The following is a 25002-nucleotide window of genomic DNA, read 5'->3' as shown; positions in this document are numbered from 1 at the left end:
TTATAAGAGACAGGAGGCATGTGTGACAGCTCAGAGAGCATTATAAGAGACAGGAGGACCTGAGTGACAGCTCAGAGAGCATTATAAGAGACAGGAGGCATGTGTGACAGCCCAGAGCGCATTATAAGAGACACGAGGCACTGTGTGACAGCTCAGAGCGCATTATAAGAGACAGGAGGCATGTGTGACAGCTCAGAGAGCATTATAAGAGACAGGAGGCATGTGTGACAGCTCAGAGAGCATTATAAGAGACAGGAGGACCTGAGTGACAGCTCAGAGAGCATTATAAGAGACAGGAGGCATGTGTGACAGCCCAGAGCGCATTATAAGAGACACGAGGCACTGTGTGACAGCTCAGAGCGCATTATAAGAGACAGGAGGTATGCATGACAGCTCAGAGCACATTATAAGAGACAGGAGGCATGCGTGACAGCTCAGAGTGCATTATAAGAGACAGGAGGCATGTGTGACAGCTCAGAGCGCATTATAAGAAACATAAGGACCTGCGTGACAGCTCAGAGCACATTATAAGAGACAGGAGGCATGTGTGACAGCTCAGAGCGCATTATAAGAGACATAGGGACCTGTGTGACAGCTCAGAGAGCATTATAAGAGACAGGAGGACCTGTGTGACAGCTCAGAGCGCATTATAAGAGACAGGAGGCATGTGTGACAGCTCAGAGAGCATTATAAGAGACAGGAGGACCTGTGTGACAGCTCAGAGAGCATTATAAGAGACAGGAGGCACTGTGTGACAGCTCAGAGAGCATTATAAGAGACAGGAGGACCTGTGTGACAGCTCAGAGCGCATTATAAGAGACAGGAGGCATGCGTGACAGCTCAGAGCACATTATAAGAGACAGGAGGACCTGTGTGACAGCTCAGAGCGCATTATAAGAGACAGGAGGCATGTGTGACAGCTCAGAGAGCATTATAAGAGACAGGAGGCATGCGTGACAGCTCAGAGAGCATTATAAGAGACAGGAGGCATGTGTGACAGCTCAGAGAGCATTATAAGAGACAGGAGGACCTGTGTGACAGCTCAGAGAGCATTATAAGAGACAGGAGGACCTGTGTGACAGCTCAGAGCGCATTATAAGAGACAGGAGGACCTGTGTGACAGCTCAGAGCGCATTATAAGAGACAGGAGGGCATGCGTGACAGCTCAGAGAGCATTATAAGAGACAGGAGGCATGCTGTGACAGCTCAGAGAGCATTATAAGAGACAGGAGGGCATGTGTGACAGCTCAGAGAGCATTATAAGAGACAGGAGGCATGTGTGACAGCTCAGAGAGCATTATAAGAGACAGGAGGCATGTGTGACAGCTCAGAGAGCATTATAAGAGACAGGAGGCATGTGTGACAGCTCAGAGAGCATTATAAGAGACAGGAGGACCTGTGTGACAGCTCAGAGTGCATTATAAGAGAGACAGGAGGACCTGTGTGACAGCTCAGAGTGCATTATAAGAGACAGGAGGACCTGTGTGACAGCTCAGAGCGCATTATAAGAGACAGGAGGCACTACGTGACTGCTCAGAGGACATTATAAGAGACAAACCACACTGTGTGACAGCTCAGAGCACATGATAAGAAACGGGAGGCACTACGTGACAGCTCAGAGCGCATTATAAGAGACACGAGGCATGCGTGACAGCTCAGAGCGCATTTTAAGAGACACGAGGCATGCGTGACAGATCAGAGCACATAAGAGACAAGACACCGAGTGACAGCTCAGAGCGCATTACAGGAGACACGAGACACAGTGACAGATCAGAGCACATGATAAGAGACGGGAGGCACTGAAGGCTACATGTTATATTTTATTGTCAATATGGTTAACATTTTATCATACTGCTTTCTGTATAAAACATGCACTTTGAGGGATATTTAGGTGTACAGCATGAATGAGCCCACATAAATTATATTTATATATATATACTTTTTTTTTCTTAATAAGACCATGTAAAAATAATTCTAATAAGCACCTCAGATGTCCTTATTTCTTTCATATTTTTTTTTTCATTTTTTTTTACATCCCAGATAAACATTCTTCAAATGCTCCAATACGAAATGTATTCAATAACCTAGAGCTAGGTGCTAGAGAACAGTTCCTGAAATATTAAAATACATCTACAGTATGACTGAAGCTCGTGACTAGAGATGAGCCAACTTCACATTTTGAAATTCGTTCACGCTTCGTTTGGTGGGAAAAGCAGAATTGCGTTATGGATTCCGTTACCACGGACCATAACGCAATTCTATGACGGAATGCCTCTAAAGGCATTCCGTCATAGAATTGCGTTATGGTGCGTGGTAACGGAATCCATAACGCAATTCTGCTTTTCCCACCAAACGAAGCGTGAACGAATTTCAGAACATGAAATTCGCTGATCTCTACTCGTGACAGCCCATGTTTTATGTGCGTGTGTGGGGTGTGAACTTAAAAAAGACATTTGTTCAATCGTAGACCTCTGTCTTTCTCTTCAGAAATAAAAACATAAGTAGAACAGAACACAAACCAAGGCAAGCAAAACAAAACAAAAAAAACATAGCACTTATTGGATATCCTTTTCTTCCAGGAGGGGGCACCACAGAGGCAGCCATGTTGGGGGTTATAGTAGTATTCATGACGAAGCAGCCCTGGAAATGGCAACATCTCTAAGGCACCAAAAACAGGCAACCGTTCAGTCAACGGGACCCAATTATGTCGTATGTACAGATGCTACATAAGGTCTACCCCCTACCGGGACACCGCATATATCTTACAATATTTCTTGTTTCTGCACATTTTCCCCTCCCTCGTCATGACCAGGAGTCAGTTGACTGGAGAGGCAGATACAACTAAAACAGTGGTCACCCACACAGGAAGACAAGCGGCTGCTAGGCAACCGTAACGTAACACGCCCTTCAGAAGACACTGAAAAGAAGCAAAGGCGTGTAATACTATAGAAACTATCCGTATGGCGTTAACTCATAGTTGGGGCTAGGCGTTAACGAGCTGCATTTACATAAACACATTTACATAAATACATACCCCTCCCACAAAATGGCTGCTTAACGTACAGAATTTATTTATATTTTTTTGCTTTGGTGACTTCTAATACTGAGGGTTGATGAAGGGGAGAGGTTAATCATATTATATTTCTCCAACTTTCCAAAACACATTCAAAAGGAGGCTGCCCCCCCCCCCCCCCCCAAAAAAAAAATAATAATAATAAAAAAAAAAATTAAATTAGTGCGTCACATCAGCCCCCTAAGAACTACAGAAGCTGAATTTGCAGCTCAGTGGCGGGATGGTCATTTTTATTTTTTTATTAAGGCATCCAGATATTTTTGGAAGAAGATATTTGCAGGTTCCGAGACTGAATGTGCTCAGCGCTTGCATGCAATTTTGCGATTTATTTCAAGCCCCCCCCCTCCCCCGATAATCCCTCCATATGAGTCAGACAGAGGGATAACACTATGGCTTTGTACATGTGCATAGTCACAACCGCAGGCATTGGTCAAGGAGTACAAAAATAAAGGGTGGCGTTCTCACAAAGCCTCTGGCGGTACAGTACGATACAAATATATACACGGTCCGTCTTTTTCTCTCGTCGAGGAGCTCATTCGGAGCGATACTGAGCACCAAAACCGCTGTGTGGACGCCGTCAGCTGTGGGACCGGAGTTCCTCTGGGATGTAGTGTAAAAACCTTGTGGAACCGGCACTCGTTTCCCCACCGTTCATATCCTCGCTTTGAAGCCTTCACGTTTCGAGCAGGGGTAAAAGCCGTCCTCGGAGATTTTCGTTTGCGAAGTAGCAGGAGTGTAACCTGGGTATTAATCCCGGGTAAGGGGTCTACGTAAATCACAGTGACTTCTGACCACCCTGAGCCACTCGTCAGGAACAACATTATTTCTTTTCTCTCTTTCTACATTGCAGCAAGAAATTTTTTGTAAACCTCTGATATATATATGCACAGTCTTTTTGGAAAAAATATAGTTTTTTTTTTCTCCTTTTTTTTTGGACACCTTATTTTGCAGTCAGTCTTATTTTTGTAATTTAATGGAAGAAATCATCTTAAAATGGGCACTGCATTCACAGAAGGCAGTTAACTGAAAGACAAGAGGAAGATAATTAAAGGCACAAATGACAAGAATGGTGTCCATGCACTGAAATGAGAAAGGCAATAACAATACTACTGATCAGTTCATGCTAGCAAGGCTAAACCGCGTTCTATGCTCCAAGTCGCCATAGTAAGAGGACCTGTCCCCACTCCTGACAGGCCTGTTTTATTAGCTTCATGCATTCCCCGTGTAATAACAATTCTGGAGCAGCTATTCTATGGCTCTATGGTGCGCTGTTCCTTTATTATTTCTACTAGAAGTAATGAATGAATTGCTAGCAGTCTGCAGTAAGGGTACAGAGGGGAGGTAACCAGTTATGGGGGGGGGTGTCCCTGCACAGTCTGACTCTATCCAATCAGTGCTGCCATTTTCAGACTGTGCAGGTACACCCCCCCCCCCCCCCCCCCCTCTGTACCCTTACTGCAGACTGCTAGCAATTCATTCCTTACTTCTAGTAGAAATAATAAAGGAATGGCACAACATAGAGCCATAAGAATAGATGCTCCAGAATTGTTATTACATGGGGAATGCATGAAACTATTAAAAGAGGCATGTTAGGGGTAGTGGTAGGTGCTCTTTAAAGGGGTTTTCTGAGACTTTTATACTGATTAGCTATCCTCTGGATAGGTCATCAGTATCTGATCGGTGAGGGTTCGTCACCAGGGACTCCCGCCGATCAGCTGTTTGAGAAGGCACCAGTACTCGCCGTAAGGGCCCATTCACACGTCCGCAAAATGGGTCTGCATCAGTTACGCAATTTTGCGGGAACGGGTGCGGACCCATTCATTTTTAATGGGGCCGGAATGTGCTGTTTGCATCCGCATTTGCGGATCCGCACTTCCATTTCCGCAAAAAAATAGAACATGTCCTATTCTTGTCCACCATTGCAAACAAATTTAGGCATTTTCTATTATACTGCCGGCGATGTGCGGTCCGCAAATTGTGAAACGCACATTGCTGGTGTCTGTGTTTTGTGGATCCGCAAAACACATACGGACGTGTGAATGGACCCTAACCGTGCTCAGCAAGCACAGCACCATCCATTTGTTAGTGGCAGTGCTTGGTATCGCAGCTCAGTACAGTTCACTTCAATGAGTCTGAGCTGCGCCCAGGCCATATGACCGATGAATGTGATGTCACATGGCCTAGAAAAAGCCGTGAGAAGGTAGCGGTACTACTGCAGGCGTCGGTGCCTTGTGAAACAGAGGATAGCTCATCAGTAAAAATATCTCGGAAAACCCTTTTAGTTTCACAGCCTCGCAAGCCGATAGGAATGATCTTGCAGACATTTAGCTAGTAGGAAGTATTTAGGGCAATGCCCCATGAGAAACGTATGCAAAATAGCCCTCCACCAGAAGAGGAAAACTGCTTCTTTAGTGCCACCTACAGGTAGTGTGCATGTCTGACCCTTTATTAGGCTCCATTCACACGTCCGCAAAATGGGTCCGCATCCTTTCCGCAATTTTGCGGAAAGGGTGCGGACCCATTCATTCTCTATGGGGACGGAATGAGCTGTCCGCATCCACATTTGCGGATCCGCACTTCCGCATTCGTGCTTCCGTTTCCGCAAAAAAATAGAACATGTCCTATTCTTGTCCGCAATTGCGGACAAGAACAGGCATATTCTATTATGTCGGCAATGTGCGGTCCGCAAAATGCGGAACGCACATTGCTGCCTTCCGTGTTTTGCGCATCCGTGTCTCCGCAAAACACATTGCGGACGTGTGAATGGAGCCTAAAGCATGACTATGGGATCTGCACAGTTGATGGGTTTTTGCTCCTCATTAGTACATGGTAGGTTTCTGCCTAGATTAGAGGTGGCACTGGAATGCGTTTTTCTTCCGCTTGCGGCAGACCTATTTAGCATGGTGTTTTATATATATATATATATATATATATATATATTTTTTTTTTATATAGATATGTAATTAAAACCCTTCTGACTAATGACCGGTGGGGGTGCCCCACCTATCTGATACGATGACCTATCCCGAGTGTAGGTCATTAATATTTAACTCCTCCATAAGACAATTCTGCCTCAGTGGTTCAGCATGGGCAGCAGTAACTTCTGACAAACACTGCAAAACACACACAACAAAACTACCACACGAAAAAGCAAAAAGCCCACAGCAAACCATGTAATACACAGGCACCTGTCAACCCAACCACGTCTGATAATCCGCCAAATCGCAATCATGAAAGGCGTAAGGGGCCTCTTCATGCTATCTTTATACATGCAGCCATGTTCAAGGAGGAAGTAGATACAAAACACAGCAAAATAAATCAAACTTTTCTTAAAAGGGGTTTCCTGGGAATTCAATACTGATGTCCTATCCTCAGGATTGGTCATCAATACCTAATCGGTGGGGGTCTGACTACCAGCACACCCATCAATCAGCGTTATGGTCATCAAGTACAGCGCCGTACAATGTATAGTGGCTGTGCTTGGTATTGCAGCCCAGGCCCATTTACTTGAATGGGACAGAGCAGCACACAGGCCATGTGACCAATGAATGTGACGTCACTGGCCTAGGAAAAGGGCTGCGGCACTCACCGGGAACATCTGATCGGCGAGGGTGTCTGTAGTTGAATCCCCACAAATCAGATATTGATCAGAAAACCCCTTTAATGATCAGTCAGCAGGTTGCAGATGGCAGTCTTGTAGATCAGGATTCAGGTTTCCCTTATACATGGACTGCAGAGCTCCTTTATTTCCTAGGAACATGCGAGTTGCTTATAATCTTCCAATCTTGGGTTGTAGAGCAATATCATTTGCCAATATAATCACTGGAAACCGATGACATCATCAGGTGTGTGATGAGTAGGATGCTCTCAGCGGATCTGCATGGTCACTAAAATTAGTTTGGTATAACAGCTTGCCGGTTTGTACTCTGTAGACCTAGCCGATGTTCTCCCTAGCGAGCTATCCTGAGGAGCACGTCTCACCGGGGATGCACACAGCAAACGCAGGCAGGAAAATAATACGCATTCCAAAGCCAATTACCCGAGGTTACCGCTTCAGAAATCAAAAACATCATCCCCATCATCCTCTACGTCATCCAGAGACCAGTGCCAGTCGTTAAAAGCCAGGTCAAGCAGCCTGCAACAGGAGTTTTGAGGTTTATGAGAAAGGCTTATGAATAAACCCTCCATGTTCTCCAGGGCACCATCTCAGGAGACTTAAAGGGGTTGTGTCACTTCAGCATTTAATATATATATAGAGAAAGTGAATACAAGGCACTTACTAATGTACTGTGATTGTCCATATTGCTTCCTTTGCTGGGTGGAGTCATTTTTCCATCACATTATACACTGCTCGTTTCCATGGTTAGGACCACCCTGCAATCCAGCAGCGGTGGTCGTGCTCGCACACTACAGGAAAAAGCTCTGGCCTCTCTGGTGGCCAGGACCACGGGAGCGTGCATAGGCCGGCACTTTTTCCTATAGTGTGCAAGCACGACCACCGCTGATGGATTGCAGGGTGGTTGTAACCATGGAAACGAGCAGTGCATAATGTGATGGAAAAATGAATCCAGCCAAAGGAAGCAATATGAACAATCACAATACATTAGTATGTGCCTTGTATTCACTTTCTCTACATAATAAATGCCATTTGCTGAAGTGAGACAACTGCTTTAAAGGGGTTGTCTCACTTTAGCAAGTGGCATTTATCAGGTAAAGAAAGTTATTACAAGACACTTACTAATGTATTGTGATTGTCCATATTGTCGCCTTTGCTGGCTGGATTCATTTTCCCCTCACATTATACACTGCTAGTTTCCATGGTTACGACCGCCCTGCAATCCAGCATCAGTGGCTGTACTTGCACACTATAGGAAAAAGCACTTGCCTCTCTTGTGGTCGGGACCATAGGAGTGCACATAGGCCAGCAGTTTTTCGTATGGTGTGCATGCATGGCCACCGATGCGGGATTGAATGGTGGTCGTAACCATGGAAACGAGCAGTGTATAATTTGATGGAAAAATTAGTATAGCCAGCAAAAGAGGCAATATGGATAATAACAATCCATTAGTAAGTGCCTTGTATTAACTTTTTATACATGATAAATGCCATTTGCTAAAGTCAGACAACCCCTTTATTCTGTATGTTCATCTTTGAACCAATGGCGTGCATCGTATAGAGGTAGAACATGTGGCTGGGGCCCTTGGAGAGAGCCCAGTACTGCTGGTTCCCTTTGTCACTAGGACATCTCTTCTGCATGTGGTTCAGCACTGTGAGGATCTCTACATGAAATACCCGTCAGCCCGAAGCTATGATCACCTAACTCCCCATACAGAGGTTCGGCCGAGAATGCATGTGTTCTTAATGAGAGTAAGCCGCTGCTAGACACCTCTGGCGGCAGCTGATCGCCCTACAGCAAAAGGATCAGGCGTGCTGAAATCCAACAGATCTGATCCTTCTTTCTGTATACATCTGCTGTCAGGGGCCCCATCCACATTAGGCCTCATCCACACAACCGTATCTGTTTTGCGGTCTGCAAACTGCAGATCCACAAAATACAGACATGGTCCATGTGCTGTCCACATTTTTTGGAGGACCCATTGGCTTCAATGGGTCTGAGGTTCGCACTCTGCAGACAAGTATACGACATGTTCCATCATCCGTGTGCTTTCTGCATCCGTATGTCTTTCGCAGAAGATCACAACATGTGCTATACTTGTCTGCAAATTGTGGACTGCAGACCCATTGAAGTCAACGGGTCTGCCAAAAAAGGCAGATGGCACACGGACCGCGTGCGTATTTTGTGGATCCGCTAAATGGATATGGGCGTGTGCATAAGGCTTTAGATGGATGGCTGATATACATCTAAGGCCTCATGCACACGGCCGTTGTTTTGGTCCGCATCAGAGCCGCAGATTTTGCGGCTTGGATGCGGACCCCTTCACTTCAAGGGGGCCGCAAAAGATGCGGACAGCACTCCGTGTGCCGTCTGCATCCGTTGCTCCGTTCCATGGTCCGCATATAATAAAATAAAAAATATATAACCTGTCCTATTCTTGTCCATTTTGTGGACAAGAATAGGCAGTTATATCAATGGTTGTCCGTGCCGTTCCGCAAATTGCGGAACGCACGTGGACGCCATCCGTGTTTTGCGGATCCGCAATTTGCGGACTGCAAAACACACAACGGTCGTGTGCATGAGGCCTAATTTGTATGGCCAGCTTAAGATTTGGACAGTGTTGTGAAGACTTATGTGGACTATAGAAGGTACTGAATGAGTGGTGGGTCTCTCAAGGGTGGGCCCCCCACCAATCTTACATTCATCACCTAATGAAGACAGGTCAACAGTCCACAGTAGTGGAACACCTATAGGTCTTTGCACGTGGTATCGGGCTCCAGCTTCTCAGTCCCAAGACAACCATCTGAATATAAAGAAGATGGCAGCACTCCACGTCTCGTCACACAAAGGTGATTTTTATTCACCTGGCGGGCGAGGTTTCCACTGCAGTGGTTTAGTAAGACTATAGAGACGAAATGTCGCCCTGCCCAATGAATTAGAAAATCACCTTTATTTCACAGGACATGGAAAGTGTGGTCTTCCTCTTATTTAGATGTTCATTACCTCGCCTGTTCATAGGCGATAAATGAGTGGAAAAAACTAAAGTTTACATTTTTGGAAGGTTTACATGTACCACTAGGGGGAGACAAAGTCTTACTGAATATCCTAGAACATCTAGACTTGTACTTTAAAGGGCTAATCCATTCATATCTACAGGATATGCCAAATTGATGGGTATCTGTCTACAGTTTCCTAACCTGTTAAAATGAGTCACAATTACGGAAACAGCACATATGGAGCTTCCACCTCACCAAGTTGATGGGGGTTGGGGTACCCACACATTAGGCTCCACCAAGGCTTTTAATGCTGATGACCTATCCTCAGGATAGTGAATATCAGATCGGCGAGGGTCTGACACCCGGCAGCCCCGTTGATCGGCTGTACGAAGGGATGCCCACCGACTATAGGTCAGCAATATTAAAAGCCTGGAGAAGCCCTTTAAAGGCTATGGACACCTTTGGACATTTAGTTTTAGGATAGTATTTTACTCATTTTAGGGCTACAAAAAAAAAAAAAAAAAAAAAAGGTTCTGCCATTTTTAAGATACAGGGGTTAAAAAAAAATTATTAAGTCTTTTAGCAGAGTATCACTTCTCAGTCCCATAAGCTGATGGCTCATGTGAAGCCTTGCCTCTGATCTCCTGACCTCACTCACTTTAGGGTACCTTCACACTAATGTTATTCTTTTCCAGCATTGAGTTCCGTCCTAAGGGCTCAATACCGGATAAAAAAAAATAGTTTTATCCTAATGCATTCTAAATGGAGAGCAATCCGTTCTGCATGCATCAGGGTGTCTTCAGTTCAGTCACTTTAACGGTATTTGGCCGGAGAAAATACCACAGCAAGTGTTCCGGAAAAACAGATCCGATTTAAAAATGTGAAATAAATACTGGATCCGTTCTTCTGGATGACACGAGAGAGGCGGACCCGGTATTGCAATGAATTTGTGAGATGGATCCGCATCCGTTTGCATACGGATTTCTGGATCCAGCAGGCAGTTACGGCGACGGAACTGCGTGCCGGAATCAAACAACGCAAGTGTGAAAGTACCCTAAGACATATTCTTAACATTTTGAGAAGGCTACTTTCACATAAGAGTTTTGGTTTCAGATTTTGAGCTTCGGCAGGGGATCTCAGAATGGATCAGTTTTGAATATACATCAGGAAGCATCCGTTCCGTTAGGATGCAGTTGTGTGAAATCGAAACAGAACAAACTGGATCAGTCACTAAATATATTGAAAGTCAGTGGGTGATGGATCAGTTTTGGGGTTTTTTTGGACCCTAAAAAAACTGGATCTGTCACCATTGACTTATTTTGCTTTTAGTGACGGATCTGGTTTGTTCTGTTTGCTGACGCAGCAGAAGACATCCTGAACAGATCTCTTTCCATTCAGAATGCATGGGGACTAAATGGAACCCCTTTTGGCCCGGTTTTGAGATCCTCTGCTGAATCTCAAAACCGGAATGTCAAAACACACATGTGAAAGTAGCCTAAGAGTTTTAGGAGAGCTAAAAAAAAACTGTATCTCAAAAACAGCTGAACTTTTTTTTAAATAAAGAGCAATAGAAAAAATTATTTTTAGCCCAAAAAAAAGGAAAATGCAATTAGAAAAAAAATTGCTCTGAAGGAGTTCATAGCCTTTAAAGTCAATAATCTGAATACCCCTTGAAATGGAGTTGCACATAAAAATAAAATAACATATACCGTATATACTCGAGTATAAGACGAGTTTTTTGGCACATATTTTTGTGCTCAAAAAGCCCCCTCGTCTTATACTCGAGTCTAGGTCTTGATTGCGAAAATTCGCACAAAAAAAAAATAAAAAAAATTGCATTCAAATTTTCGCATAATAATTCGCATGAACTGGTATTTCCCCAAAAATCGAATATTCGCTTTAGTTGGTTTTTGTACTGTTAAAGTTATTGTTGATACCATATTGTTTTTCTTTGAAATAAATATTCAAAAACCTTTAACCTACTTGAGGCAAGTAATATAATTTTATTGGTACGGTATCTATTTTTATTTTTGAAATTTACCAGTAGCTGCTGCATTTCCCACCCTAGTCTTATACTCGAGTCAATAATTTTTCCAATTTTTGGGGGGTAAAATTAGGGGCCGCGGCTTATACTCGAGTATATACGGTACATTATCTTACTCCATACTATATAGCTCCAACAACCAAAACTACTCAGAAATAGATTCACTGAATGAAAACTACATGATTTGTGTGAGATGATATAAGACACAGTACAACATGGCCTATGATGTCACCCTCTGTGCCAGGACTATTACACTAACATATATAAGTAGTGGCGATGTAGATGGGCACAAGGCACACGTAGCGAGTTAGTGAGCGTTACTGCAGAGCGGGTAGCACATCTCTTACTTACTGTAGCATTTGAAAAAGGTAAAAGTAAAGTCAATGGAGAATGATTCGGAGGGCAGGACCAGAGCTAGAAACAAAATTAGTAACAAGAAGATGGACGGGATGGAAAGGAAACCAGAAAAGAACTTAACGTATTTAACCAGTTTGCTGCTGGGGAGGATGGTGAAACAGAAAACATGGCATGATGGGGCTATAAGCAGGCAATCTGTTTCTAAGGTCCCTGCCAGGGTTAGTCAAGATAGGCGCAAGACCTTAAAGAAGCTCTGTTCTCTCTGCAACTGCCACGCTCTCTGCACTTTGACAGGGCCAGGCAGTGTAAATGTGATCACACCTGGTCCTGTCAATCAAAGTGCAGAGAGAGCAGAGCCTCTAGGAGTAATGGCCACGCCCCCGTTGCTCCTTGAGGCTCATTTACATATAATGAAACATCACTTTTCTCAGCACTGCGGACACATATGAACATGGGACCAACACAGATGTCTTCAGCTGCCAAGCGCACATGTAACAGGTCAGCCAGTGTCATAGGGACAAATCTGCTGACAGATGCCCTTTAAGTAATGTGTAGTGTTTCTGGCATAAAAGTACATTTTCGCCATATTTTGCTTCAATGTGTCCGGGCAGAATCAGTCTCCTCCTCCCTAAGGCAGATGACAATATAGCGAGTTCTGACTTGTCTAAAGGAGTCGTCTTCTCAGCGATACTGTCATGCTACTGCGGAGATTCTGTTCTTCTACAGACAATGAGGGCAGGTTTCTATTATCTGCCCTACAGTGAATAGAGGATCACTATTCAGAGACCTTGCTGTCAGGAGATTGACTAAGCACAGGTGCCAACCTGCCCTCCGCTATTACAGTGGATGCACACAGTGCTATACACTTTAACCACCAGGTGGCGTCATACTATGCAAGTAACCTTATAACTTTACTGGATAATTTTCTTTCAATAGTGAAAATGCTTTATTATGATCTATACAATAATTCTGTCCCATATTTAATGGTGGGACCCCATCTAACAGTGGTGACAAACCGCTAGACCTCACGCGCACTTCCACATTACAGATCTGTGTGGTATAGAAGTCTACAGGCCTATACTGCCCCAACACACACTTGTGGCTTGTCTCATTGTGCTGGCATTCCCTGCAAAAAGTGAAGGTATAACAGTTCCATACAACAGCACCTCGAGTTCCTACAGGTCTCATGCATACAGCATTGCTGTGTGCCCACCTACGCTGTGCGTCTAACCTTGTGCCCACTAATAAGAAACCAGCTCTAGATGTAGAAGACTATAATTCTCGCACAGGCACATACAGTATATTTAACGTTCAGATGCAGCAAAGCTGAATTTGTTATTTGGCATGATTCAATGTGACATCAGGATTTGTTATATGGGGTACTTAAAAAAAACTGTGGGTAAACCAACTAACGCACCCTCACAGTATTACATATGTAATATACGGTAGTAGTCGTCCAGTTTTTATTACCTGGGTTTGTTTGGAGGAAGTTGTCGACTAGGCCGCCTCATAGACGTGTTTGGCTGTACCTTCATGGAAGTTCTTGGAGAGGAACGGGCAAAGGGATCAGGAGCTGGCGCCTTTTTGGGAATTTTTTTTGCCAGCCGACTCACCCACTTCTGCTGCTCCTCCGTGGAGTTCGCTAATAAAAGTAGATTCTTAGCCGTAGAAATATCGTAGTTTACTGTGAGAAGAAAAAATACAAAGGAGGGTTTAATTAAAAAGGTTAATGAAAAATATTCAACATTTTACAAACTGGATCTGAAAACTTTTGTAGTTGCATGTAATTAAAAATGTACTATAGCCACAGAGTTATTTAATGAAATGTAACTGTATAGCGCCACCTGCTGTCTGCTCTTTTCCTAGCTGAGATGGTCGCACATGCCCAGTTTTATTTTTGAACTGCCACCAGAAATATCTACTGTTAGAAGTGACAGTTAGGCCTAGTTCACACTTCAGTGTTTGGTCAGTGATTTCCATCAGTGATTTGTGAGCCAAAACCAGAAGTGGAGCCTCCACAGACATGAGGTAGACGGGAAAGATCTGCTCCTGTTCTATGTTTAGAGCTGCACCTGGTTTTGGCTCACAAAATCACTGACCAAACACTGAAGTGTGAACTAGGCCTTAAAGGGAGAGAGCTGCAGTAGTGGATTCATGTGAAGTAAAGGGCTGGTTCTAGCCTGTCTGAATTTTATTTTTGCCTTAATTTTGGCATAACCCCTATAATGGATGAAGACAATTATGGATGAAGACTGTCTGGATGCAGAGGTAGGGTGCATGTCAGTCCACAGCTACATTCACTTATAAGTGGCTGAAGCAGAGCTGTCCAAGTCCCATTGGTAGGACCCCCAGTGATCCCGAGAACAAAGGGTACCAGGGTCCACATGTAACTCCAACACCTCATACCACTGTACTACCAGTCCCATTCAGTGAGGGGACTCTGGGACCCTTCGTTCTCAGAATCACTGGGTCACAATGGTTGCACCCCCAGTGATCCAACATTTATCATCATCTGCCCTCGTGTGTCGGGCCCATCTACCGGCATCAAGGTGGCTTCAGCAGATGGGTACCTGACACTAACAGAACTGCCTCTCCTGGGCCTAACCTAAGCCTACAATGTTCAGGGCGGTGTGGGAACCAGCTATATTTATACTCCGCTCTGAAGCCCTGGGCAGAAAGGCGGGGAGTGCTCAATCTACAGGAGGAAGCTACCCTCCAAACACACTGCAAGAAAATTTAGACTAGCACATCCATAGTGTGACACAGTGAGGGGAATGGTCTGGGAAAACAGGTATTCCTAGCGTGCGCTGCTGGGCTGATTTGCAGCCAGGTGGGGTCAAATACCGGACTGGACTTTAATTGCCAGTCCGGGTTTTTAGGCAGCAGCTGGCTGTCCTTAAATAGGCAGCTGGGCTCAGCAGCAGGATCTCTGTGTTGGGATCTGAGGATTGGTGCCAGGTTGGAGGGCTGAGACCCATGGGCCGAGGAAACAGGCCCCCTAAAGCCTGCCGTGGACTGCTGGAGGCAGAACTGACATCAAGGTGAGTTGTCTTATATGAACTTTCCAATTTGTGTGAAGTAACACCAAGATGTACTTTCCATTGTGTGTGAAGTAAACACCAAGACTGCAAAGTAACGCATTCTTTTGTGTATTTGCCTCAAGTGTGAATAAACACTGAAGCTGTGCGTTAAGAACTTGTCTTTTGCCCTCTGTACTGCGTCCGCTTATCCTATCTACCAGAGCGAAACCCCACAATAGTCACACTGCCCATCTGACTTTCCATAAGATTTTTTTTCTATTTTGGCTTTCATCTGACCCCTCCCTAAGCCTAGATAGAACCCTGTCAAAATGCTGTCTTAAAATGACCCCAATATTTATTTGCAGCCCTACCTGTAGAGACATTATATTGCACGTACCTTTGCAAGGTGCTATCATGTCCTCTTTCTTATCCATATGGTCCTTGTGGCATTTGATATGGCAGCGCCGGCACTCTAAGGCAGCAGGGGGTTTGAACATGTGCCACAGGGGCTTCATGCAGGCATCACAGCTTGTTGGGAAATGGTATAACGTGGGAATGAACTCATGTCCTTTGTGACAGATATAGTTCGATTTCTCCACAGGATCCACTGGGAATTCTATCTCTTTCTTGCTTTCTCCTTCATTGTCATATAAAATCTATGGGGTAAAAAATAAAAGGAAATGAATAGAAACCAGTAAATGTGAACAGGGAGAAGACTGTCAGGGACACAACTGCTAATTTTAGATCTCTAGGGCTCTTTAAGAGGGCACAACCCACAAATCTCAATTTGATGGCATATCTAATCCATTTGAAATATGAGATAGAGATATATATTATATATGTATATATATATATATATATATATATACTTGAACATTTACAGCATTAAACTGTGCAGAAGAACCTATCCATGCTTCACTTGCCTGGAAGATCCGTGGAATCTCCTTAGCATCCGCCCGATACACATCCGTCTGAGTTACCTGCCGCACGTGGAATAGTTTACTGTGAAGGAAATCAAACAATATCATTAGTACTAACATTATTTGGATAGATTCACTGTATGCAGTAAAGTGAGGTTGCTTAGTGGAGTGTACACCTGCAGCACTGACACCTAAAGGCCAGTATGAAAACTGCAATATTCTAACCAGGTCTTTCCTTACTTTTAGGGCTCATGCACACGACCGTATGCCCTCTGAAACATACGGGCCACCCGCAGGACTATTGTCCCGCACTCATATGATATTATCAAAACAAATGCCAAATTACAATGTTTTTCACAAAACTGGGATATAAAAAAAGAAGCTGCTATCGGAAGAGTGTGTCCATTTAAAAGCAGAGATTAGTACTTAATGACTGTTGCTGAGGCGCTATTACGCCCTGTATGTGTAATTGTAGCCCCACTTTTCGAAGAAAAAAATAATAATTCAATAAAAAACTTTCGTGAAAAAAAAGCAGAGATTAGAAATACTTATCGAATATCCAATACTTACTGTACGTCCAATTTAGTAATCAGAAATACCTACTCTACATCCAAATATCAGCACTAACATTACTTGTATAGTTTCACTGTATGCAGTAAAGTGAGATGGCTTACTGGAGCATACACCTGCAGTGCTGACACCTAAAGGTCAATATAAAAACTGCAATATTCTTTACTATTCTTACCCATATTATTCACAATGTAAATACCGAATTATGTTTTTTGCAAAATCGGGATATAAAAAAAAGCCACTTTCTGAAAACGGCTTACATTAAAGCGCAGGGATTAGAAATACTTACTCTATATCCAACACCATGTATGGATTGGACAGCTCTTTATCCTGCTCACTGTCATAAAACAGAATTTTCTTGCTGCTAACCACCACATACTGGAGGAGAAAAAGCAAAAATACCACAATGTAGCCAAGCATAGGTCATTAGATGCAACTCTGGCTGTACAGGAAGAGAAAAGCAGCACTGCTTTTCTGTACAGGATGCGTCTTGTATTGCAGGTCAACTCTATAGACGTGAATGGAGCTGTGCTGCAATACCACACACAGCCTGAACACAGGAGAGGTGCTGTTTTTTTATGATAAGAAAGCAGACATGCTTTTTTTCTAATCTTGGACATCCCCTTTAATACTCTCCAGCATCCCATTCCCCGACCTGTGCGGCTCATATACTCGCCTTTTTAATCCAGCCAAACTTCTTAGTATTTCGCACAGGAAGTGACAACCATCCTTCCAGTCTGGATTCTGCAGGGACGAGAAGGCGGCACATTAGCCAATGAGCGTTAGTTCCGTCAAACACTAATAAAACAGATTTACGACCCAGATGCGTCCGAGCAGCAATGATCCAAGCTACAAGCATTCAAGGCAAAGCAGTTATAGTGAGTCTGTGGCCCGATCCTATAGACAGCGCTCTTCCATTATTCCACCTGCTTGAATGTCAATGGGGCTATGGTGCTGTAGACAAAATACACAGGATCCGAAAGAACTCAGGGGGAGGCTCGTCCCCCCGTATGTTTTGATCCGAGTGATGGAGAGATGCAGTGGCTGCCGTACAGGGATCAGTAGCTACGCAGGTGCTGGGGAGCGGGGTATGTATAATCTATATGAGGGACCCAGGCATTGGGGGTATGTTTTAGACTTTCGATAACCCCTTTGATACTAGTCAAGCCCTATACTTAATGTAACTGTAAAATCTCTGCTCACCCTAAAGGGGTTTTCCAGGAGTTCAATATTGAACCTATCCTCTGGATGTCATCAATATCTGATCGGTGGGGGTCTGATATTGCTTAGCTCCAGGGAACGCTGCGGCCTCCTTACAGCCTGCCAAGCACAGCACCGTCCATTGTATAGTGGCTGTGCTTGGTATTGCAGCCCAGGCCCATGTCACTGGTCTAGGAAGGAGCTGTGGAACCCACTGAAGTGCTGCAGCTGATCAGTGGGGGTGCCCGGAGTTAGACCTCCACCGATCAGATATTGATGACTCGAGGATAGGCTATCAATATTTAAATCCGGGAAAGCCCTGTAAGACGGCAGACAGGATTTGTCAGAACAACCTAAACATATAGGCCTGAAATTGTGGATACTGACTGTCACCTATGGGACATTTCTGAGTTGTCCAGTCTACAAATATCTCTGACAATGTGTACACCGCGTCTGATCCTGAGACTCGGTGAACGCATATCCTGTGTATTGTGTGTACAGCCCAGCATACAAGTGGATGTGCAATATTCTTATATACCATACCTGTGAATCTGCATCTACGGGCAGGCGGTATAATGAGTGAGCACTGGGTCAGAACCTTGGGCCGACCATAAAGCTGCAGGTTCAGCACAAGAAACCCCGGGTGAAGTCATGTTTTAAGGGAATTATTATTAAAAAAAAAAATAACAATCTCCATGACCTACATGTCTGAGGGTTGTGAATGGTGTTGTGAGGGCTGTGGAGAGACAGAATATGCTGGGGGTGAGCTTACAGGGAACCTGTGAGCATGAAAATGCAATGTAACCCAAAGGCAGCAAGTAATAGAGCAGGAGGAGCTGAGCAGATTGATATACATTTCTATAGGAAAAGAGTCAGTATAACTTGTAATTCATACATTTATATCTCTGTTCATTCTGGGCTTTGAAGTCCAGGGGGCGGTCCTATTAGTGATTGACAGCTATCTCTGTATGCACAGCCATAGAGGGCAGGCTGTCAATCACTGATAGGACCGCCTCCTGGACGTCAGAGCTAAGAATGAGCAGAGATATAAATGTATAGAATACAAGTTTTACTGAATCTTTTCCCACAAAACTATATATCCATCTGCTCAGCTCCTCCTGCTCTATAACATGCTGCCTGCAGATCAAGTACCACGTTCAACGTGACAGGTTCCCTTTAATACGTGTCATGGAGTATTGGCTGACAAAAAGCTGGAAATCCTGACAGCGTGGACCAGACGACCATAACCATCACAGTGGGAAGCAGAAGAGTGGAGGGGCTGACAAAATCTCTTGCCCACCTAATGGCAGTACACAAAGGTATGTGTATTAACCCCTTAGTGACCAGCCTGTTTTGGGTCTTACTAACCAAGCGTTTTTCTTCATTTCTTCGTCGCGTTCCAAGAGCTATACCTTTTTTATTTTTCCGTCTATATAGCTTTATGTGGGCTTGCTTTTTGCAGGACAAGTTGTAGTTTTTAATGGCGTTATTTTGGGGTACACATATCTTTCTGATAAACTTTTATTAACTCTTTCTGGGAGGGAGATGGGAAAAATAGCAATACTGCCACTACGTTTTTACAGTATAAATTTTACGGCGTTCATTTTTTTGGGTATAAATAACATAATATCTTTATTCTCTGGGTCAGTACAATTACAGTGATACCAAATAAACCCCCCCCCCCCTTTTTTTTTTTTTAAAGAAAAAAATGTTTCTTTCTATGGAGTTGTGTGGGGGCTTGATTTTTGCGGGACTACTCTTATTTTTCATTGGTATCATTTTGGAGTAAATGGCGCTTTTTGATAGCTTAGCTATTCAGGTTTTTTTTTGTTTTTTTTTGTTGGCGGTCACCGTAGGGGATAATTTACATGATATTTATGTAGTCCGGGTCGTTACGGACGCAGCAAAACCAAACATATGGGGAAGAATTTTATTTATGGGATTTTTTTTTTTTTTTTTTTACCACTTCATAGCCCCACAAGGGGACTATAACAGACAGCTTTTTGAATTGCTTTTAAAATGCAGTGCACTAAATGCGCCAGAGAGGAGTAGCCTGCTGGAAATTACTTAAGGCTGGTCTGGGGCCTACATCAGACCCCAGGCAGCCTTCACACACAAATGAGATCGCGGAGTGCCGATGGGAGACAGAGGTAGCCTACGGCATGTAAAGTGTTAAACAGCCTGGATCGGCACACCTGCTGGTCTGGGCTGTTAGAGCAGGGCAAGGCTCTCATGTGAAACCGTGCAGCGCTTAGACTGGGTCGCTGTAAAAAAGCAACGGCCCAGCCTAAGGCCCCTTAGTGACCGCCGTAAAAATACGTATGGGTGGTCACTAAGGGGTTAAATGGTAGCTCTGTCCACACAATCTATTACCATAAGACCTATTGGGGTTTATGGCCATCAGAAGGGGCTCCTCTCTAATAGCCAGAGCAGAGCGCCACAGGAAAAAGTGGCATCTGCTACGGGGAACCCATCCCCACCTTGCATTACATGGCACTGTCCATTCATGTGAATGGGTATCATGTAAAAAACATTATACCCGCAGTAGAAAAAAAATAAAGAAAAAAAGAAAAACTGCACAGTGTGAACAAAGCTCTATAGCAGGGGTCAGCAACCTCCAGCTGTGTTGAAACTACAACTCGCAACATGCTCCATTCACTTCTATAGGAGTTCTGCCAAAAGCCAAACAAATGAGCATGCTGGGAGTCGTAGTTTTACCACAGCTGGAATGCCGGAGATTGCTGCTCTTTGCTCTATAGTGATATTTTAGGAGGAGATTTTTATTTTATTTTTTGCTGGGACCTCCACAGACTCTTCTGCAGCATTCATACCATGGCAACCTCTTGATTATGCAGATTTATCCTAGTTGCGTGGGAGTCAAACTCAGGTCTAAGGCCTCGTGCACATTCACATACTTGTTTGGCTGACAGCTCTCTCTCTCTGAACTCCCACCCCATAGACATGCATGCTCAGCGGAGCATGCATGTGTACTGAACAAGGACAGGGGAGAAAACCATTACTGGAGCCCCGGAGGACAAAAAGATCAACAATAGGGAATATTTCCTACCAGGGTAAATAAATAAATAACCGTGTCCCTTCAGTTTACAATATATTTGGTCCTCTCAGGGAGGGGATCCGACACCTGTACCAGCACTGCGTTCTCTTCACACAGCTGATCATCGGGTGCCAGGAATCGGAGAAAGGGTCATCGATATTGGAAACCGGACAACTTTTCCTAATGAGGGCACATACTACATGGGATGATCTCATCTCTACATAGGATGGAAAGCCGCTCCATAAATTTAAATATACATTCAGAGATGCTTGGATTTTTTTTTCTCGAAACAATCAAACAGGTTCTTGGCAGTAGATGGTTGCCAGTACAGAACGCATGCGGTCAGTAATCATGCCATGCCGATCCCAGTTAGAGACTTGAGTGTTAGACAAGGGCCACCTGGGCCCACACACAGAGAGCAGCACACGGTTGCACAGCGATGTCACCTTCGTTGTCATCGCTATCGGGATCTGTAGGGGTTCGTGCACTGGGTTTTGGTTCCTCCTCTGAGTCCGTATCAGAATCAGAGTTGAAAAGCAAGCGAGCACGGGAGGGCTTAGTGCCAATGCTGACGGAAGTAGAGGAACGCTGGTAGGTGAATGACATGGACTCCATAGTACGGGACTGAGTGATGTGAACTGGAAACCCGGCACAGAGCCGGAAGGAAGAGTGCAGATAAGAAGTTACGAAAAGATATTATAAGCAAAGGAGGGAAAAAAAAATTGTTATATATCGAACAGAAATGAGAAATGTGTCAGCACCAAAAGGGAAAGATAACACAGAAGCAATTTTCCATTTGTCACAATAAAATCCTCAAGGGCTTTTTCCATCACCAGGATACGCCCCAACATACCGTACTGACCTCGGGGAGCCTCACCGATCCTGAAAATAAAGGGATAGAAGCTCTCCAGGCCACCAGGGAAATTCAGTAAAGGGGGCAAGGAGCAGAACGGCCCCTTCATTCTGAGGATCAGTGGGGTCCCGACAGTCTTTAACATACTGAAGAAAGAAATCCCGGCAGTTATGTGTGGAGCCCGCTACTTCCCACCACGGATTTGGTGTTGGCCAGATATTGCTAACCTCTTTAATATAGTCCATTCATGTTTAAATGAAGACTAATAAAAATTCCGATAAGGCAAAATTAAAGGGACCACAACACTCTGTGAAATGAACAATTGTGGGGGGTCTTAATAATTTGCTGTGCAGAGATTTGTGGCCCCTCGAGGCCATCTGGGCATCCCTAGCAAATGTGTGCCAGAAGCCTCTAGCATCAAAAAGATTCAGGTACTAGGGGGGAGGTGTCATTTATTATCCTGAAATACGCCTATATTAGGTGTATTTCAGATGCAGATTGCAGTGCTATGGTTAGTTGCACACAACGCCTGGTCTAAAATAATGGGAGTGGCACGGGCGGAGAAGGGCCCTCTCATTCATCATTTTCTACGCCTGTTTTAGGCATAGAAAATGGTCTAAATGTAAGACAGCAAGAGAGCTGGCTTACATTTAGAACTGGCGCTGGATGCGCCGAAGTTATGGAGAGGCCTGAGCCTCTTCATAATACGACTGATCCACCGCCAGACATATGGGTTAATAAGACTGGTGTCTAAAACGCCGGTCTTAATAAATGACCCGCTAGGTCTTTTTAATGTGTAAATGTCTATGCAAAGATTTCCCCTAGAGAGACATAACGTGATGTGATAAATACATATAAAAAGGTTTCCATGACTTTCACCAAATCGGCTGTCGATCCATGATCAGTTGAGGTCCGACCCATTGTGACTTATTGGCAGAACAAGGCTAGAGTACCATAGTCCTTGTACATAGTGCTGTACATACAAGTGCAGTGTATATGGGGCTGGAGGATCAGCATATTCAAGTGAACAGGATGGAGCCATGATCGCATACACGTCAATGTGCCTGAATAAACCCAGAAGGAACCATGGTCCTCACTGGATCGAGTTGGACCTCCATGATAATAAATTCATGGCCTATCCCAAGGACAACGCCAGAATGGACTGCACAATCGTGCAAAAGTTGTCCTCCAGTAGCAGTAAATTTGAAATATTAACAATTGTGTGACTTTACCATTCAGTGCATATCCGAAGAGGGTAAAATGACTGGACTTTGCATATGTCTCAAAGGATTGAGAATGCAATGCAAGTCAACAGTGCGCTCTCCAGTTTGGTAACTAAAAGACCAAGGGCTTTACCTGGGTATCCGTCATCATTGTCGTTGTCACCATGCCCACTGCCGATACTTGTGCTATCCATGCCGATGTGAATGGATTGCAGCTGACACCGCAGCTGCTCGATGTCGCTGTCTTTGCTGTCGAGCGCCATCTGAAGCTCAATTCGAACCTGACTCTCTTCCGCAATTTGCTGTGAGGACAATGGTGTAATTTTATAAAGAGCAGACATAATGCTGCCCTTCCCGCCAAGTACACAACTGGTCGGAAACCCTTTCAGTGTGCACGTGACTCCTTACCGCCTGCATCTCATTCATCTCTTTCTGGTACTTGATGACAAGGCGTGAAAGCTTTTCCCTCTCAGATTTCAACTCCAATTGCAGCTTCCTATTCTCCTTCTCCTTCCTGCGCACATCGGTGTCAGGTCCGCCCTTGGAATTGGGAATTTTCCTGTTCATGATTTCGGCTAGCTTGTTCACGGCCTGTAAAAGGAATGAGACAAAAAGTCATGAACCTGCACAAGTGGCAAGCATTGTCTGATGAGATACGGAGGTGGACAGGGGCCAGAGGGCGCAATATCACCGACATGGGCATTTGGGTATAATAAGATCAATGCTGTTACTGTTGGCATTAGAATATAACATCTCAGAGACTCTGACTCGCAAGTAGGTCACCTCTTACAGGGGTTGTCCCTTCAAGACATTTACAGCATATCAACAGGATATGTCATAATTGTGCAGCAACCACTTGTGGGACCTACGCCTATCTGTAGACTGGCCTGCCATGTATGATGAGCATGCGCAGCATCTTCTCTATGCACTGTTATGAGACATCCAAAAACAGCCAGTCGCATGTTAGAAAGAAGATGACCCAGCATATGCGTCGCCACCCCTTCGTTCACTGTTACGAGACCTCTGATAACAGCCACGCTGTTTTTTGGAAGTTATATAGCAGTGAATGGAGAAAACTGCTCTCCATTCACTTCAGGGCAACGTTTTTGGGACAGGAACAGGTCCTAGATGAGAAACCTATTGGACATATATGGAAAATCCTGTTGATATGTCCTAAATGTTTATATGGGAATCCCCCTTTAAGTCATAAATGTCTTTAAAATGATTGTCTGTGATACCAGTAAAGTCAAGCACTGGGGTGAGATTCCCACCACATCTAGCACCCAAGCTTTCTCCTTATGCCAACCAAGGTGTCCTCTTACCCTCAGAGTAGCTTGAGTACATACTTAACATCTAACGACAAGTAATTTACATATGAATACACAATGATTTTCCCTAACGCATGTGCCGTCCCCCAAAGACTACTTGACTTATAGGTAAAAATCTGGTTCTGGATACAGTCAGGCTCATAATGGATCCATATCTAAGGCCTCATAGACACAAGACCGAGGATGTAGGCGGCACAATGAGTCCTGTGTATTAATAAGCATTACTGGTTACAGACCTGTTCATTCTGTAGTAATGGGCCATCGGCTGATGGACCATACCACTATTCTTTTGGATTTGTATGCAGCCAGATAGAAAAAAAAAAAAGCTCTGCATTAAATGGGAGGCAAAATGGGCTTCCAGTAAAGGGGTGTCATATAAAGGCTCCATACAAAACTGAGCAATAAACAATACAGACACGTGCTCGATGCCTTAAGTGGCTTCTCTCAGCCCCGCTGAAAGGTTTGGCCACCTCCTCCTATATTGTGACACTAGTCATACTAACCAGGAACTTTGGGAACCAGTTATGGGTTGGTCTGTATTGTTACCTGGGTCTTCAGGGTCCTCTCGTTCAGCAGTTGCTTCTCAAATTGTGTCTTAAGAATCACAACGGTAGTTCCTTCTTCAGCCAGATGTTGAATTTCTGTAGGTGAAATCCCCCCAAAAACAAGACAATGTTACACAGAGATCCCATACTCCCCTGAATCTTAGATATGGTGTAAATGGGTAATCTGTATGGTGGAATCTAA

General features: G+C 44.3%; 1 protein-coding gene across 1 annotated transcript in view; it reads right to left on the bottom strand.

The window, feature by feature from the left end:
* Positions 1-3296: 3296 nt before the first annotated feature.
* The window catches only part of LOC122933631 (rho-associated protein kinase 2-like), a 76204-nt gene continuing 54498 nt past the window's right edge, over positions 3297-25002 (bottom strand). Inside the window, exons 23-32 of the mRNA XM_044288525.1 lie at positions 24802-24896; positions 23336-23518; positions 23061-23229; positions 17273-17340; positions 16886-16974; positions 16030-16108; positions 15504-15762; positions 13557-13770; positions 7113-7208; positions 3297-4096 (exon numbers count right to left, since the gene is read on the bottom strand). Coding sequence (XP_044144460.1) covers positions 7127-7208; positions 13557-13770; positions 15504-15762; positions 16030-16108; positions 16886-16974; positions 17273-17340; positions 23061-23229; positions 23336-23518; positions 24802-24896 — 1238 coding nt within the window. The 3' untranslated portion in view covers positions 3297-4096; positions 7113-7126. The remainder of the gene's footprint in view (positions 4097-7112; positions 7209-13556; positions 13771-15503; positions 15763-16029; positions 16109-16885; positions 16975-17272; positions 17341-23060; positions 23230-23335; positions 23519-24801; positions 24897-25002) is intronic.

The sequence above is a fragment of the Bufo gargarizans genome, chromosome 4, assembly GCF_014858855.1.
Source record: "Bufo gargarizans isolate SCDJY-AF-19 chromosome 4, ASM1485885v1, whole genome shotgun sequence".
NCBI lineage: Eukaryota > Metazoa > Chordata > Amphibia > Anura > Bufonidae > Bufo > Bufo gargarizans.
This window is presented reverse-complemented; position numbering and strand designations above follow the sequence as displayed.